The 18701-nt window shown below is 43.7% G+C and overlaps 1 protein-coding gene across 7 annotated transcripts in view; it reads left to right on the forward strand.

Annotated features, from left to right (window-relative positions):
* Positions 1-18701, forward strand: part of LOC121591716 (zwei Ig domain protein zig-8) — a 207823-nt gene that overhangs the window by 63141 nt on the left and 125981 nt on the right. For all 7 annotated transcript variants that reach the window (XM_041912557.1, XM_041912559.1, XM_041912556.1 and 4 more), the window contains one exon: positions 2099-3124. In XM_041912557.1, coding sequence (XP_041768491.1) covers positions 3055-3124 — 70 coding nt within the window. In that variant the 5' untranslated portion in view covers positions 2099-3054. The remainder of the gene's footprint in view (positions 1-2098; positions 3125-18701) is intronic.

Raw genomic sequence — 18701 nt, forward strand, 5'->3', positions numbered from 1 at the left:
CATCCGGACGACTCTGAACAACTCCGGCCGACTCCTGCCGGCTCCGCATGACTTTGGATAACTTCAAACGACTCTGGACAACTTCGAATGTGTCCGGAGGACTACGGCTCTGGGTGCAACTAGTGATTCCGATACTGCTAGAGTCGGAATTGAACTAACAATAACCAGTATCGGAATCATGGGTGCGCTCCAGAGAGCACGCCACTAGTGTGTTTGTGCCCATTGAGTAATATAATGTATTTTCTGGATGGAGCCGAGGAATACTGGAGTATGTGTGAGTTTGAGCACGCAGGTTAGTTCCTAAACTAACATGCTCGTGTGAAACATGACAACGCTTATTGAATGTTACCTACTTGCTCGCTATCATGGCGTCATGCGCTCAAGAAAGTTAAGCGATGTTAACACGACACCGTCCAGGGAATTCTCAAATATACGATGAGTGTGTTGTAGAAAATCGTGCCACAATTACGTTATTTTTGAAAAATTACTATGCATTTTCGTTATAAAGGTTCAAAAACACATATGAAAATTCAATGAAACGAACTTTACTCAAAATTTTAAACCAATGTCATTCAATGACCTAACCTTCTGCGTTGTTCCTACATCATGATAGAACCTCACAGCATGTACATATTGTGATTTTTTAAGACTTTTCGTATGTCTTTGAGGTATAAAAAGAGATTACCTAGAAAATTCTTCAAATTAAAAATGAACAACATGTTTCAAAGGAAATGCGTTAAACTCAGATTAAAATGTCCATGTTATACATCATCTTTATTTTATTTATTTTTTAATTCTGGAAGAATTAATACGTTCTACAAAGGAAATGTTTAACTTGGCACATGATTGAACACTCACTGCCCAATTAAATGGATTAGACAGTACTTTTTAACATCGTTTGCTACTCTCGGCCCTGAAACGAACGTATAAAAAACATAACGCACGCTTCAAAGAAGCCTTCCACACTTTGTTCGCAGCTTCTTGAAAAGAAAGTAACAGCAGCACATCAAAGCCATCCATCGTGCGAACATGACGCCAAAATGCATAATTGATGGTTTTGATTCCTGCGTGCGCGGGTCTCGCCCGGCTACGTTCGGGCCGCCATAATGCCTTTCCGCCATTCGTGGGCGCTACGTTGTTTATGGTTGCTTTCGCTATCGCATAAAAGCTAAAACCCTGCTCCGGTAAAGATAAGAGATACAGGATGCGAGTGAAGATGGCGCGCGCGCAAGGGTTGAATGGTTGGCACGATTTCCGCCCACAAGTTTTGCCGCCACCCGACGCTGATTAATGGCACTACCATGGCACCCGGCACGGTGAGCGGGCGTCTTCGTCGTCACATTAATGACATGGTTTTGACAACTTTTCGACAAAACAGGGCGACAGCCAATTAAAGCGTCGCCCTCTGATTAGCGTGACGTTGTGTGCGGACCTTCTACGGCGGCGGCGCGCTACATCATTCAAACGTGATGAATGTTGATGAAACCAAAAATGACACAAAGATGCTTGGCTGGGCGCATTTTTCCTTCACGTCCGTTGTCCCTGAGCAGACACACACGCGCGCGCGCGGGAAGGGGTAGGACTTTAATTAGGACAATAAAAGTCATTAGCTGAGAGAGGGATGGCGACTTCGGTGCGGTGGCGTTGAACAGGCTGGCCAATTTTACGCGTGTGTATTGTGCGTGCGTGTATTGAAATGGAAGGAAAATTAGCACCGTGTACACACACACACACAGTGTCTGTTTGCTGTATGGTCGTCCAGAATTCACGAGCCCCAGGAAGTGAGCTTGATGTTTTGCCAGCTCCGGCATGCTGATGACATCGTGTTTTCGCTTTTGTTCAGCACGAACACACGTCCCGGTTTGGTGGTGGTTTGTTGGTTACTGCCGTACACCTAGTAACAGTTTTTCGTCCATGTGACATGTGATGTGCCAGCGATATTTACGTCGCGATACAATGTGTTGCTTCCCAGTTTCAACGGCACTGTAAAACTCATGCCTTTGTATCATTTTTTTTTCTTTGCTCATTCGACCCTTTTTACTCGATTCGATTTTTCTATTTACTCATCTCGTTTTTCTTCCCTTTGTTTTCCCCACAGATCGCAGCACAGCACGGCGGAGCGGCGGAAGGGTTGAGTGACCGTTTTATGAAATGTGTTCCAGGTCTGGTGCGACCATGTTCGTGCCTCGTTACCGGGCTGGCGTTATTAAATGCTGTAAAAGTGTAAGCTAACGTTCGTGCGTTCGTGGGAATGTGTAGTGTGGCAATGAGGCGGCGTGAGCATAACCATTAGCGGACGGTGAAGGAGAAGAAGAAGCAAAAAAGAAAAGCAAAGAAAAGCCGTACTTCAGAAGCAGCAAATTAATTTTCTCGCCTGAATAACGATAACTTTTTCCAATATCCAGTGTAACGGGCGATGCAGTGTAACACTGGCAGTGCGGATTTGCTTTCCCGTGTGCGCAGCGGGCAGCGCCGAGCATGGTCTGGCTTGGGGTGGAAAATATCTGCTTAAGATTTATACGCCAGCGAACCGAACGGTTAAAATGCATTAACACTACGGCGAGTTCACGGTGGAAAACTATTTGAGAGAAGGAAAAAAAGTAATAACGGGGTTCTTTCTTGTGTATGTGTGTGTGTGCCGCAGGACAACGGAAGCAACGTGCGCGTCTCCGGGTACGTGTGAAGTATTAATTTCTCGCTGAGAAAAAGTCATCACGAACACGGTGCACGTCGCATAAAGTGAGATAAATTGAATGGCTGCTTTGGCGCAGACCACGCGCTCCGAGTGGCAGTGGGGATGACGTAGTGTTGGGTTGGTTTGTGCGTTTTGTGCACCGCAGGCAGGTCGCGTGTGCCACCGTCGAATGTGTCGTGGAACTCGCGGTTAAACGTTCAAGCGTGGTGGAGTAGTAGAAGCAACCAAAAGTGATCGATGCCCCGGCGCACGGTTGAAGACACGGTCGAGTGAAAAAGTGGTAGGGAAAAATTAAAAAAAAATAGTGTAAGAAAAAGGTTCATTCAAATAGAAAGCAAATCGTGCGAAAGCGGTGAATCATGATGCTGGAGCTTAAATTGATTCTTCTCTGCCTGCCATCGATCCTTCTAGCGACAACGCTGGATTCAGGTAAGTTTCTTTGGCTGGTTGGAAAATACAATTTCAATATTTTGTTAAACTAGAAACTAATTTGATCAAAATGTCGTATGTCGGCAGTTTTTTTTACATTGAACTATTTATAGACTTTTTGTTCACGTCTTTTGTGTGGCCATGTAACTGATGATTCCTCAGTTGTTGTGATTTTACATGAGTGTACATTTCGAGAACAGACTAGTGTTGGGTAAATCTGATTCAGAGTCATGAATCTGGATTAATTTTTGAAATGATTCAACGATTCTGAATCCTAATTTCCAAAAATCGTGAATATCAAAGACTCATTAATCATAAAGAATCATCAAATTCAAATATTCATTAATCTCCAAATATTCATGAGTCTCGAAAGATGAATATATCTCTAAAGATTCACGAATCTCTAGAAATTCATGAATTTCAAGGGATTCATAAATCTCCATGGATTCATAGAGCATGAGCTTATTATTCTTGGAGTAACAACCAACGTGATTATGCCATCCTATACAAGCTTTCGAAACTTCTTGGCAAGTACCACGCAGCCGGATAGTTTGTTTTGCTATGGGGAGGGTTGAACCTACGACAGGCCCTGTTGTTAGGATTTTATTGGATTCATGAATCTGTAGAGATATTGAAGATTCATGAATCATTGAAGATTCATGGATCTTTGAAGAGTCGATTCGAGATTTGTAATCTATAAGTCACTGAAAGCCAACCCCACAAGTGGTAAACGGCCTTGGCCTTGACTGTCAACGTCTGTTGAGCCAACTAACCTATTTTGTTCAGTCTAATCTCCTGTTAAAGCCATAGACCGCTTCCATAAGCCATAGTCTTCAACAATAGGTCACAAGACTGGCATTTGCATGTATCTGTGTTCAGTATAGTGGTACCAATTGTATGTATAAAGTTCTTATTCACATCATGGGACAAACTGTATTCTTAAACTCAGTTACTATCAAAAGCTCCATTCATACTCAACTCCTCTGTGCGTAGTTATTCCATCTGCACTTTTTGATTTATTACCAATTCTCGTTAATTCTTGGCCTTGGTGACAGAGCTATTGCCAGGATGCATACTGATTTAAGGATGCAATGTTTTACTTAAAATATCTACCTCCATGTATCCCCGCACGTTTTTTTTTTAAATTCTGAAACATACATCGTTCTTTATCCCATTTCAATGCCAAACTATGTTTTGCTTCAGGTGACTAATTCGGTGACATTCTTTTGCCAATGTTGTAATGGGTCCCTAGCGTGTTGCTTTTTTATTGAACTTATGAAAATATAAAAAAAATGAAAACATAACTGGATTGAATTGGTAAATGTTTTTGCTCTAGTTAGATTCATTATTGCCACTCCCTAAATTAGACGATGAATTAATTATACCTTTTGATTATTATTTTTGTCTAGGAAAACTTTAATTTCATTCCTGAGAGGTTACTTGTAGTGAAAACAGTACTGAAACAGTTACTTTACATTGGTAGTTTGAGCAGCAGTACATGAGCAGGAATGACAGATTGCTTCCACCGTGATTAGTAATGTAAATAATGAGTAGGAACATTGTCTCACTTCATCTAAGATTGCACACATTACCAGGGTTCATAATCTTACTATAGACCACAATTAGTCTTACCTGTTTCATTCCGGTGCCATTTGTGCTTCCTGTGCAAATCCACTAGCACGTCCAAAGGATATTTTTCAGCAATTCTACCAAACTGTGCCACGTTACAAGCACATCTTCATCGTTTGGAAATGATAAAAAAATACAATCTCTCCCAGTCCAAATGGTACTGCCACCGTGTCATCGTGCCATTGTGCCGGAAAGCACAAACCACTCCCTACATCAATAATCCTCTGTACGTGACTCACGCGCAAACAGTTTCCACTGCGCTTCCGTCCACCACCTGGTCGCAGGGTCTCCAGGGCACACTGGTTCTGTTAGCCCTGCAACACTTTAAGGCCAGAGAGAACAAAAAAACAACCCACCCCGGGCACCATCATTCGTTATCTTGCGCCAAGGGATTTGTAGCACTGGCTGGCAACGCTGTCCGCTGAAAATAAAACAACACACGTCAAGTGGGTGATACATAATCACTTCAATTAGCTCCTAAAATCCTACCTCATCCGAAAGCTTGCCCATCCGCAAACGGCCGCCGCGCGCCGGTCGGACATTAGGGGCGTACTGTCTGTCTTCCGGCGGATCAGCCCGGATCGGATCATACCAAGGATGCTGAGGTGGGGCGTTTTTTTTTTGTGCTTCACTGTTTCGGCTATCTGTATGGTTGAAATTTGAGTTGAGCGGCTCTATGCTTTGTCGCTGGGAACATGGCCGTAAATCCGCCCCGGATGTCCGTACCAAGAACACAGAGCCTTACCGGGTCGTCGCCCGTCCCCACTGCAGGAAAGGAAAGTTTCGAGACTGTTGATTTTCCCTCCCCCCCAATTGCCTCCGGTCCGATCTCGCGAAACGTTCCAAATGCGGCCGTATGGCAAGATCGTTCCGGAACGATATTTTACATCAAGATTAATTGCTCCAGCCTTGCCGGGACAGCGAACCGAACCACGCAAAGGGACACACGAGCGAGCCAGTAATTGCACAACAGCGTTTGGATGGGCGGAAATTTTTGAACGAAGCTCGTTTAGAACGTTATTTAAGCATGCCTGGTGGTCGGCAGCAAGATTGGGCATGGGGAATGTTAAAGGAAACCGTTCCCGACATCGAAGCAAGTGAAATATTTCCGCTCACGGTCCTCACGGACTGCAGCTGTGTTTTTTTTTTTTGTGTCGGGTGGGAAGCGCCTTTCGGGTGGATGCACACATTGATTCGTGCCAGTGCCACAGCGTACAGCGAGCGTAGTCCATTAGTCATTCGATCGGTTCAATTTTTTATCATAACCCAGATTTGCGCTGCACCTCCGTCCATTATCGGGACGGAAATCGATAACGTATCGTAGCGCCGTCACGTGACGATGAATCTATCTACCCCCATCTACCCTGCCGGAATGGTTGATAGAGAGAGCGCTGTGTCTTTGTGAATGCATTTTCCAACGAGAGTGGAGAGTTTTATTCAATGCAGGCTAGCTAGATTCTTGGACAAAGGGGGAGGGGGGGGGGGTGGCAGTAAGATCACGAAAGGATGGAAGAAGCAAAGCATGCAGATGCACTGGCAACACCAGCAGGGAGAAGAAGAATGAAAAAAAAAAAACGGATGACACTGGACGTGCATGCTTACATGCACACGTGCTCATCGCTCTTTTCTCCGAACGAACCACCGTTCACACACACACACACACACACATACACACACACATACATACAGTGGCTCAGTTGCTGTATCGTTTGCTCTCATTCTCGCCGCCGGTCCGTGATGTATCAATTTAAAATCTCTTTTTAAAGCAAAGTCACGTTTCGGGACATGCTATCGCTTCCAGATCCGTGGCGTGGTGAAGGGAGAGAGTGTGTGTGTGAGGTGGCCTGAGATGGGGAGGAGTTCAGTTCGGGCAGTTGCTTATCCTTTCCATTGAAATGCTACGGGGTGGGGTTGAATGCTGTGCGCTAAATGGTTGCAGCCGACCGAGAGAACCGAGGCAAATATGAACCAATGCACGGAGATGGTTGCGAAGGAGTTCGCTTTTTTCGTTTTCGCTTCCAGTTCCTGTGCCAGTCCACTTCTTTCCACCAACAAAATCGCTGTCCTGGCTGCGAGAGCAATAGTTTATGGCTGCCAAGGCCGTGCTCCAGATCGGGGAACGCCTTTTGAAATTGGGAAATTTATAAATCTCTATCGAAACCGAACTGTACATGATATGAATATTTGCTTTGAAGATAATCTATCCTCACCGAGCAGTACCTCTCTTCCACTGTACCGCATGTCCGTAGAACGACCCCACGGTGTCAGCATGTACACACCAACCGAAGGCAGAGCGCAAACTGGTGAAACTAATTTCAGATCTTGCCGCACAGATAGCGCCATGCCCGTCCCCATTTGCCAGCAGTTTGTATCTTTTGCGGACCAAAATCGTCCCACAAACCGTAACCGTTCACTGGGTGTGAGTGTGTTTCCGTTTCCTTCCTTTTTTTTTTGTTTGCTCCCCCCTTTAGTGTGCAGTTCAGATGACCCCAAATTTACATAATTAAACCTTCCGATGCACCTTGCGTCCGGTTTCCGTGCCGGCCTGCCCCTCAGCCTGCAGTTGGCGTTGATGGGACTGTTTTAATTATTTCAAGCAATTCCTTGCGCACACAAGTCTTTCGCAAGGCGTACGGGGATGAAAGCGAAGAAGGCTTTTGCATGGAGCAACTCCACAGCACAGTGGGGAGATGAAGGAAGATAAAACAAAACCGGGCACATTGTGTATGCACTGGCACTTCGGGGAAAGTCATAAATCAGCTTAAGGATGTGTTTGAGAATGAGATAAAGGCGGTGCAAATAAGGAGGACGATTTGAAGGGAAAATGGCTTCCACGTGCCAGTTTCCACAAGGCAAACCAATCAACGTGCTGATTGTTTGCAAATACCCGCAAATGCATCACGGTGATGGTTGACACTCTACCTGTTTTGTTTGATTTTTATAATTTAAGCATAGTTTTTTGCTTTGTGTGAGGTGTTTTTTTCCTGTAGAAGGTTTATTTACAAGCTAGCACATCCATAAGCAAATTAGCAAAAACAAATAACGACATTGTTTGATTTATTGAAAAGTTTATTGTTGCGTAAAGCATATTGTTTTGGAATGAAACAGAACAACACAGTTATAAAACGGATGAAAAACAATAATATGCTTATACATTCGATAGTTTTGTTTATTATTATAGACTGTTTGTAATGCTCAATTTAAGTTGTTTGACTCGCCTGTTGGTTGTTTGAACAGCATTGTGTTTGGCAATATTCTTTAGAAAATATTTAATTCAGTTAAGACAATTAGCCGGTCTCATGGTACAGTCGTCAACTCGTACGACTTAACAACATGCCCGTCATGGGTTCAAGCCCCAAATAGACCGTGCCGCCATACGTAGGACTGACTATCCTGCTATGGGGGGAAATCAATAAGTCACTGAAAGCCAACCCCACAAGTGTGTTGGCAGGCCTTGACCGGCATCGGTTGTTGAGCCAAAGAAGAAGAAGAAGAAGACAATTAATTTCCCGCAGTGGATAAAATGTATTTAGGGTGTTCACAGCTTTCACAAGCTGGTATTACGTAAAGTAAGTAATCGGGTTCGAAGGACTAAATGTTCGTAGCTCTGCCAAGAGATGTCTAACGCCCGGAATTCCAGCCTAGATTAAATTTATTCTACAATTCATTGTCCTATCTGTAATAATTACTAGCTTGCGCTGATACTAGTATACGAAGTTCATTAGGTCATGTGGTGCTCATTCTGTCATAAGGAGTTCATTTTGTTAAAAAAAACTACTTGCATAGCTTTAGGCGCTAACATTTGCTTTTTTTCTTATATATAGGACACATGCGACTTCAAGCAAAAAAAAAAAATCAAAGTTGTATTTTATAATGTAAAAAGTTTAGCAAATATGCAAAAAACTTTAGAAGAAAAGATATGGCCTAGTTTCAAAGCTCAAAATGAAACAAAATATATTAGTTATTATTATATTTCATTCGTTTACTTGTCTCAGGCCCTTGATCAAATGCAAATTTGGAGTGAGAATTACAATTTGTAAATTTAAAAATAACTCAAACTGAGTATATCTGTATTAGTAAGACAATGACTGGGATAACAAAAGTCAGATTTCTTTTTTTCTGTCCATCTATACCTTACCGTGATGCCAGCGAATGGTTTAAAATGTTAATCAAAGAATACCGGCTGTGCGCGCATGTAAATGTCTTCAGCAACAAAGGAAAGCTTACAGCGTAACTCCGTTACGGCAGAAAACCTTATTATGCATCAAAAGCTTACTTTTTACTTGTTATTCAGGCTACACGCTACACACAGCGTCGGAGTACATTTTCTCACATCAGTCGGCATAATGAGCCTTCAATAGCATTACCTGCGTAAGGTACCTGTTTTTTTTTTCCTTCTAAGCTACGTATTTTCGTCGAAAGATCAATCATCTGCACGGTACAGATGCTCGCATGCACACTTACAAAATTATCACACTCCATTTCACACCCTTCACCCGGCTGTGAAGAAGGATGTTCGTGCGGGCTCCTCCAGATCTAATCGAAAGCGTATTACAATTCACCGCATTAGCCCGTAATTGCCCATCGACAACGGTGTCATTATTTTGCATTATGCGACGTTTGCAGAGCCGGCCTCGGTAGAAAAGAAAGCAACCAACCGAGCTCTAAAGTGGAGCCCTTAGATCTAATACGCTTCTCGATGAGCTGCCATCAAGAAGGTTTCGGGAATTGGTAACGCTCGGTAACGCCTGGTACGTTCAACAGTGCAGCAGCAGCAGCAGCAGCAGGACGAGGTTGTTGTGTGAAGGCAGCGCGTTGAAGTCGATCCTTTGCGATGGTTCCTGCCAATGTTCGGCAAAGACCGACCGACGGGTTTTTGTGGCAAATCCGGGTATGATGGCATGCTCGGGTATCTAAATCCAGACAGCTGTCATGTATCCGGGCGCGGTTGGCACTATGCCGTTCCGGCGGTGAGGATCTTGAGGATCTAACCGTTTTGCGAACGAGTACTGAAGGCATCGTTAGCCTGCCGGGGTGCTCCCTCCACTCCCTCCGATCCTTAGCTCCTGGATTATGGCTCTCGGCAACCCTGCCTGCATGGCGAAACGACGCACTGGAACGAGATGCAAATTAGCGTTGACAATTTACTTAACTTTCTCGTCAGGCACACGCATGCGGTGACTGTGTGTTTGTGTGTGTGCAGTCTTTGTGTGGGTATGTAGCGTCGTGGTAGCGTGGTAGCTTATGCGGATGGCTTTTCCGGTCGATACTACTCCCGGTCGCCATATCGTTTGGGCTGCATTATTTCATTTCACTTTTGTTCGGCCACCCGGTTTACACTCACACTCGAGTTGACAATTGTCGAAAAGCCAGGCTCGAGATTGGGTCGGTCTGGTGTGTGTGTGTGTGTGTGTGTGTGTGTGTGTGTGTTTGAGTGTGACTTGGGGTAAAGGTTAGAGGCGATATGTTTTAGCCATGTTCTGAGCTCTTGAATAAAACAGTGACCGGTCCGAAGGGGCGAGCGTGCTCGAGCAGTCGAATTGCAAATCCATTTCACAGGCGTGTGTGGTGCTAGTGTGTGACAACTCTAAGGCTTTATTTGCCGGTTGTTGTTTGGAAGGGCAAGAGGACGGAAACAGCAACAGCAACAGAACAGCAGTGAACCAACCAACAAAAAAAGAGGGAAAGGCTGCATCACACTGTAGTAATAACATTCCGTATAGCACTTCAGCTTCAGTCCCCGTTGAATACGGCCACTGGGTGGGGGGAAAAGTGCGCCGGGTGCGCCGAGCATAAATTAACATAATTTTATATTATAATCAATGACGAATAAATGCGCCAAGCCGGTCACGAGCTCCAATGTGCCAATGTGCGTTGCGTTTTAGAGCTCGGGGGGTTTTGTTTTTTTGGGAGCAAAGTAAGCAGTATTTTCACTCGATGCCTGCCCTTCTGCGCCTCAATGCCGGCTGCCTCCGCCCAACGGCACCGTGCATTGGGCTAACGAAAGTGCCACCACGAGTAACAAGCGTGTGAACAGCGTAAAACATTGTAGCGTGGCAGTGTGTGGGCTGTGTGTTTTTGAAGGAACGAACGAACAGCAAAAACAAAAGCGGAGAGGAACCGAACACTGGCTAAACCGAAAAACAAGTTGTTTCACGCTACAACAACATGTTTATGGAAAGCTGCGGTGCGGTGATGTGGCGTTCTGGGTGAAAAGCTCTAGAGCGTTTTTAAATGGATGAATTGGACAGGCTTTTGGATACTTGGGATACTTTTTTTATGTTGCATTATTATAAGTTTTTTTTATCTAAGCAATGGATATTTTTTATAGTGTTTTATTTTTAAATAGACAAGAACATGTGTAAAAACTTCAAAAAGAAAAATTGGTACAGTTTTAAGATTGATGTTATTTTTGGCATAAATAAGATGCTTATTTAGAGATTAAATGCTGCTGTTTTGAATAAATAAATAATTAAGTCAAATTTTAACGCCGTCTTTGAAAGCTCTTCGAGGTTTGTGATAGAAAACGAAGCGGAAAAATGGTGTAATGCCGAGCATGTTCAAGCCTTTAAGTTGTACTTCAGCTGTTGCCAAAAAATAAGTCTTTTTATTCCGCCAGTTCGTTTATAATAATCTCTCTAGCTTTTCTTGCGAGTCTTTTTATCCCATTTTTATACAATTATTCTCTCTTTTTTCCATTTATTTTCCTCTCTCACCAATTCCTAACGCATAGGTCGACAGGTCGTTGGAACAACCTTGTTTTGCTGTATTCCAACAGTGTTGTTAAACTGGATTTTGTTTGAAGTATTTTTATTTGTGTTGCATTTAATTGCATACATTTTTAGAAAAATTTACAGATATACGTTTTTAATTAAAACAACTGGTAGCACAAAGTTTACCGTGATCTTTGGGATAAGGTAGCCACAAATGACATTATAAAATTAAATTTAAATCTGTATTAAACAAGCAAATAAGGTTCAAAGTCTCCGTTCAATAAGAGGATTTAAATTAAGGCAATCTGGAAAACAAAGTTTATCTGTAAAACTCTTTTTAGTAGATGCACAAAACCCATCAAAAAAATGAGAAAGGGAAGAATCATTTTGCTCTAAAAACATTTCAAATACATTCAGTTTGTCCAAGGCCTTGAAAAATGTGCGATAAAATCGCTAATAAATATTACACTTCTTTCCTAAGTATGTTACTACTATTTTCAATTTGCCAAAGAAATTGATTTCATCACACCTTCTGGCAGTGACACACGCACACACAAGCCCCTAGAGCTTAGGAGCCGTTTTCCGGTGGCATTGGTAAACGCGAAGGAGCTACGCGAGTTGCGATGGAAAGCAAGCGATGGAAAAGCTCCGAAAGGCTGATTGCAGTTTGATTGAATCTCGTTCGAATATATATACAAGCACAATCACACACATACACACACACCCTCACATACCTTTTGCATGGGCTCGTTGATAGGTTCCGGTTGCGGCAACCCTAGCGTGATGCGTTTCGCACCGGCACAGCAAGACGCGCCCGTTTTTCTTCCTTTTTTTTTTGGCTCTACATAAAGCTTGTTTGGGTGTATGTGTGTTAATGTCAGTTTGAAGGAGTTTTGTGTCAGACTTGAAAATGTTCGCTCGCATACTCGCATCACTCCGGACAGAAGGCAGCCGCCAACAGGGTTGGGAAGGGTGGGAATTGAGTTTGATGGGTTTCTATCTTTCTAGATCTTGGTGTTGTGTCGCTTCATCGATGATTTTTCGTACGTGAGTTGACGCGTGCTAGTGTGTGTGTGTAGCAGGCAAGCGAAGAGCGTACTGAATTTTCGTTGACGTGAAAATTGCTATCGGCAAATCGATGAAAAGTAAACGAGCGCGTCACGCTATCCCATTCCTCGCTTGGCGGTGGTGGTGGTGATGCTTGCAAAGCTTTCGCTTGTGGTAGCGATTTAGCCAAACACGGTTCGGAATCGGGTGTAAAGTGAAAGTAGAATTGAAATTTAAATTTCGCGTGAAATTATTTTCCACCCTTCCTCCACCCCACTGTGCCACTGGAGTGGATGGGAAGTTGTGAGCTATTGACTAGGATTTTACCCGAAGGCATTTCTGTTTTGGGAAGCTATGGAACTGCTAGCAAATGCTCTTTTAATGTTGTAGAATTTGGCACGTCCGCTCACTCGTTTGATTTTGAAATAAAGTAGATAATAATGAGACTCTTTTATCGGTTATCATTTTTGTTACATTAGAGAACACAGAGACAGCCAAACAATGACAAATATATACTCTTTCAAACTTCCCATACCTGAGTGGCAACATAATTTATTGACATTCAAGCTCGTTTCGTTAAAGTGGCCACTCCATATTAGCATTTCAAACGCGTGTCCTTTAGTCCCAATGGGTCGTTCTGTTGTGCCTATTTATCTGACATTTCTTCAGCCGAATTTTAAACGCTCCACCCCTTGCGGTCACACCCTTTTTGGCAGCATCTCGAAAGCCAAAGCCAATGCCGATTGGAAGAAAACGCGAATCACCCAATTTATCACGCATTTACCCAGGCTTAACCATGTACGGCACATAATTTATGCCGATAGCAATCGATCAGCCCGAACCTAGCTCAAGCCGCCGTACTTGCGTATCGCACCGACTCATCTCGCCCCTCCGCCGTGAAGAGGCCTTCTGCGTGATGCCGTTTGACTTTCATCATTCTTTCTGCTTCGCAGCCGGGCGCGCGACAGCAGTTTCGCAAAGGGTCACGCGTTGGTGTGTTCTGGTCGCGATTTTCCAACAGCGCCGAACCGCCAGGCACAACCCACCCGGTGGTGCAGATTTATTGCCCGCAGGCTTTGCCCGAGACCAGCCCGAGATGGTATCGAAAATTTCAAAAACTCACTTGCCAAGATTTATTGACCGTTTAGTCGGGCTACTTATTGCTCACCGCAGGAGCATGCTGTACCGTGCGCGACCGTACCGGGGAATTGATTTAGAACGTGTAAAAAAGCGTGTGCCCCGGGGGAGCTCGGCGCGGCGTTCTCGAACTGCCAATGTAACTAACTTTTCTGCGCTATCTGCAGTACGGGGCAGAATGCATTCGTAGCAGCTGTTACCATTGCCATTGTGGTTGGCTTTTGATGGATGTGGCGTTAAACAAGATAACTTACTTTATTGCCGATTACTTTTGGTGCAAAGCCGAAGCGATTTGCCTGAGGGAGTGTGTGTGTATGTGTACAGCATATCTTTCACTGTCAGCTGAGCTTAACAAATGTGCAAAGCAGGTGCGCTGTAAATTTTCTATTGAACGACTTTTTTTAAATTGATTTACCACAGTGGCCAGATTTGTGTGGCCTTTGAAGAAATTGTGGATTGCTTTGCGGAAGAGAAAGCTATTTATTTAAGTTGGTTGTCGTTAACAGATGTGCTTCACGAATGAACCGATTTTTTTTTAAGGAAAGCTTATTACCATACAAATCATGCATATGTTTCTCCCCACAATCACGATTAAATTTTTCACGTACATGTCTTGAATAAGATTTAAACAATTTTTTTTTATCAAAAAGCTCTGAAATAAGTATAGAATATATAAGCATTCACTTTAACTGGGACTCACAAAAATGAGTTTTTTTCAATCCCAAGTGCTCCAAAGTCCCAAAAAGTTGGATAGCACTGGTGTAATCTATCAGCAGGCACCTCTTTTGTTATGAAGTACTAGGCTTCTCCATTTATGTCTTGAAAATTTATAAAGTCTGGCGCTTGAACGTTATTTTGATGTTTTGTTATTAATAAGAAAAGAAATCTAAAACAATTGGAGCTGTTTGTATCGTTCTAAAATAGAGTAATAATTTTATTGCACGTAGATGGAGACGCATGGTTGCGCTTAACTGATGCGAATATAGTTGGTGGAGGCGCATGGTAGCTCACAGATTTAAATAACGTTTTCTCTTCTGCTGAGTAGAGGAAAAAATCAAACATATTTATTTGTTTATGAATCAGCGATTCAGAGTTATTTTTGAAAAAAAAAACAACATGGAATTCAAATATAGGTTTCATTTTCTGAAGGGGTTTTCGTTAGTTCAACAGTAAGGTTAGAAACTTTAAAGCGTTTGATTATCCAGTTGAAATAAGTTGCTGCTACATTATACCATACATACATTTTCCAATGAAAGTTCTGCAACAAAAAGGTTTTTTTCCTGCTTTGATTGTGTAGGGCTTTTTCAATTGGTTGTTGATTGTAAGACATTGCTTTACTGTTAGCAACTTTATTGACAAGATTATTCCTTAGAATATCATATCATTGCTTTCTGACAACTTTTGGAACGTTTCTGTGTTTGTTTCGGCACAGATCAATCAGGCTTAGCAACTCTTGTTTTCAATTTGAAAAAATCTGGTCAATGTTTGTTCTATACATCTTTTTTCGTATCATCTCTTATGTTGCTATCACGAAAAACCAACAAAAAAATTCGCAGTAACTCTTGCCAAAGTTTGGTTCTAATCCTGATGACAAAGGAATCGGAACCATTGGATTTTCATCCCACGCCAGGCGTTGTGCTTTTGTTGAAAAACCTCCCCGTTTTGTCGCATTCAATACACCGTTCGGAAGGTATTTCCATCGACCTTTGCCCGCAGGAAATGAAAAATAAATCCCGCCGCTACCGGGAGCGATGTGCGCTAGTGCGGCAGCATCATCCAAAACCGGTTGGCTGTGGAGAATCCGATGGCTGGACCAAAATCCTTGCCGGAGCATTTGGGGGATACCCAAAAGCCCACCCCGACACTGTTGAGCTGTTTTTATTTATTTGTTGTCGCCCCGGTTTGCCGACTTACCCGTGTTGGAAATTTTCAAAGTTGCGCTTTGTAATCCGTCCCGAAAGTAGCTTTTCCCCCCACAGACTGGTGAAAACTCCCCCCTCCCTCAGGGCCACCCTAGAGTGACGATAAACAATGCAGTGGCGCAGTCTTGTGCTCGCAGCGGTGCTAAATTTGGAAACTAAGACCGGTCCGGGCGCGAAACGTACGGCCCAGCATCGTCAGCCCCTCCAGCTCCCCTTACCCAGCCCGTTTGGTTCCCTTCGTCAAGGTAAACAACGCGGATTAGCGCATCAACTACCCGGCGCCACTAGCTCTAGGGTTTGCTCAACCCTGGGGAGCACAGGGTAGCAGACGGAGACGGGTCCCAAAAAAGGGTCGACCGCAGTGTGCCGCAGAAGGCGCGCGCGAGTACAAAATGGTGCAAAATGCTGCAAACGCACGCAGCGTGCCATAAGCTTCGTGCGGTGTTTTGTAAAGGAACATCCGACAAGCTGACGGATGAGTCGAGGATTTTGTACGGCAACCGGGGACACACCGTTGGGTCCCATACGCAGCTACGGGCCTGGGGAAAAGGGCTAGTCAGTTTCGCACGGAAAGCTAAACTTCTCTGCGGTGCGCGGCTTTCGACAAGTTGACCGTTTGATGTGGTGTCAAGGCGTGTGTCCGTGTAAACTGTGCGAACTGCGTACCTTTTTGCTACGTTTTGAACTTGCTCTCTGTGGGGAGGGGGAGGGGGGATGTGCAAAAACTGACGAAGGTGTTCAAATGGAAAAAGAATGACAATGTATTAGCATTGCATCAGATATTATGGTAATGAAGAAGGATGGGAATTTTCATCTTGCTGATCTTGTAAGACGAGCATTAGGCTTGACAAAACAAGTAAATTCAAATGCACGTTGGTCATGCTTTACTTGCTTCACGTATAAAAAAATAGTTATATTACGAAAGTTAAGTAAAGTAAGTAACAGAAGCCAACTGTTGAATAAAAATATTAAATAATACCTCTTCGCTCAAATTTTTCAAAGCCGTGCAAGCGTTTTTCCATGCAAATCAATTTATTTTTAGAACGAGCGGTTCACATGCCATAGCCTCATATGTGCCCGCAAAAAAATGCCACATACACATGCATGAAGTATGGCTCCATTCTTTGCATAAATATTTCCTTTTTTCCTAGCTGCAGGCATGATTTAACGAAATTTCACTTTCTCGCAAACAGTAATTGACAGTCTGAGAAACATCCCAACAACAACAACAACAACAAAAGGAAATGGCGGAAGCAATTTCCATACAGCTTACCCCAGACCCCCGTGCGCATGGTTTGCAAGTGCGTCGACATGCTTTTGCGTCAGCTCCAGCACAGCACAATATTTTTAGCTCTCAGGCTTCTAAACCCTATGCAAAAGCGAAGCGAAGTGAAGAGCAAAAAAAAAACGTTCGCATAATTGTGTTGCGAACTCAACCAACCGTACCCCGGTGCCAGATAATGCGCTGGCATCTTAGCGCTTGACTTGTGCGCCTAACCGGGGGAAATGTCGGGTGGGACTATGTAGTGGTAATTGCAGGTTGATTTTTGCCTGCGAGCCCCGAACGCCCGATTCACCGGCTAGGCCACCGACACATGCCAGTCACTGCGCTTAATTGTGGTCTCGGTTCTAGCGCACGGATTCACCCGGGTTGCGTTGGTTGCGTTATTTTTATTGCACGTATCCCTGCCGCACGAAGCGCAAAGCGTAAGCGGCTTCCTGCTTTTTTTTTCTTTTTTTTGTGCGTTTGTTGATTGTTGGCGTGCCCCAGAACGAAGAATTGGCAGGGTGACGACCGCAAAAGTGTGTCTCGCTAGCGCTAGCCGGGACACGTGTGTGACGCGTGGGAAACAAACCGCTTGACGTTGTCGCTTCGCACGAAGGATATAAACTGTTTTGCAACCGGGTTCGCTGGAAAACTCGGTTCTTTTTTTTTTGGCGACCGAAATGAATGACAGCAAGGAATGGGAAAGGAGCAAAAAAAACCGACACCGACCACATCGTCACGTTGAGAAATTATATTACATTCGTGCACTCGAACGCAAAACAAGTTAATTCTCATTACAGTCAAACAGCCGGTCTAGTGATGGTTGTTGAACTTTTTTGTTTCGCTCTGTCTCTCTCAAGGAGGCTGACATTTTTCTTTACCATAGAATGAGAATTTGGTTCGTTTCTTTGAGGTGGGGAAAAAAAGTGCGTAGGAACAAAAGCAGCACAAAAAACCCACCCGTCCGAGCAATGGAATGGCAACGAGTTTTGCAAATTCGCTTTCGCTATGCGTCGCTGCACGGTCGGCAGTTTGATTTCCGTTTGCTGAGCTTAACTGATTCGCTCAACCAGCTTCGGCCCAGCCTTGTTTGAGACGGAATGCAACAGCAACAACAAAAAAGCGAGTAAAGAACGTTGCAAAAAAAAGCACCCCCTTGTCAAGCACGACATCAATCAAAATTCTGTTCCTCGCTTGCGCGCTTGCCACTACACTAGCTCGTCTTACCGTGCAGCGGATGCTAAATCACTCTCACACTCAAAAAAAAAAGCGCCAGGCCGTATGAACCAACCTACGGAACGCTTAGGTATCATGATAATAAGCAAATTCGGCCCGAGCTCGAGGACAAGCGTACGGTGAAAAATTGGAATACTTTCACGATTCGGAACACTGGCGGTTGCTGTTCGGGCGGGGAACTAAATTAAAATTCCACTTATTTCCCTACTTTGCGGTCCAATTTATTACACCTGCGCTTGGTGCGGAGACGACCGGGCAGAATGAAAATCAAGCGATGCGTGTGTATGTGTGTATGTGATCCAGTGCGTTAAAGTGAAGGTCTTAAGTAAAGTTGTCAGCGAATACTGATTTCACCGTTGCTGAGGTTTTGACAAAGGAAGAAAGGTTTTATTACTTTATGCTCATAGTTTGAAGCCAGTTTGTGGCTTACGTGACTTTCCAGGAGGACGTGTTTACAGCATAATTTATCCAATAAGCACACAATATTACATGGGAACACTACATATCATTCATTTAATTTCAATTCAATTTGAAGTCGAACCTAAATCCACCTAAACTAGTTTAAATTTCTCCATAATGCTTTGGAAAAATCGTCCAATAATGCCAATTTGTTTTTAGTTTTATAC

The sequence above is a fragment of the Anopheles merus genome, chromosome 2L (assembly GCF_017562075.2).
Source record: "Anopheles merus strain MAF chromosome 2L, AmerM5.1, whole genome shotgun sequence".
Taxonomy (NCBI): domain Eukaryota; kingdom Metazoa; phylum Arthropoda; class Insecta; order Diptera; family Culicidae; genus Anopheles; species Anopheles merus.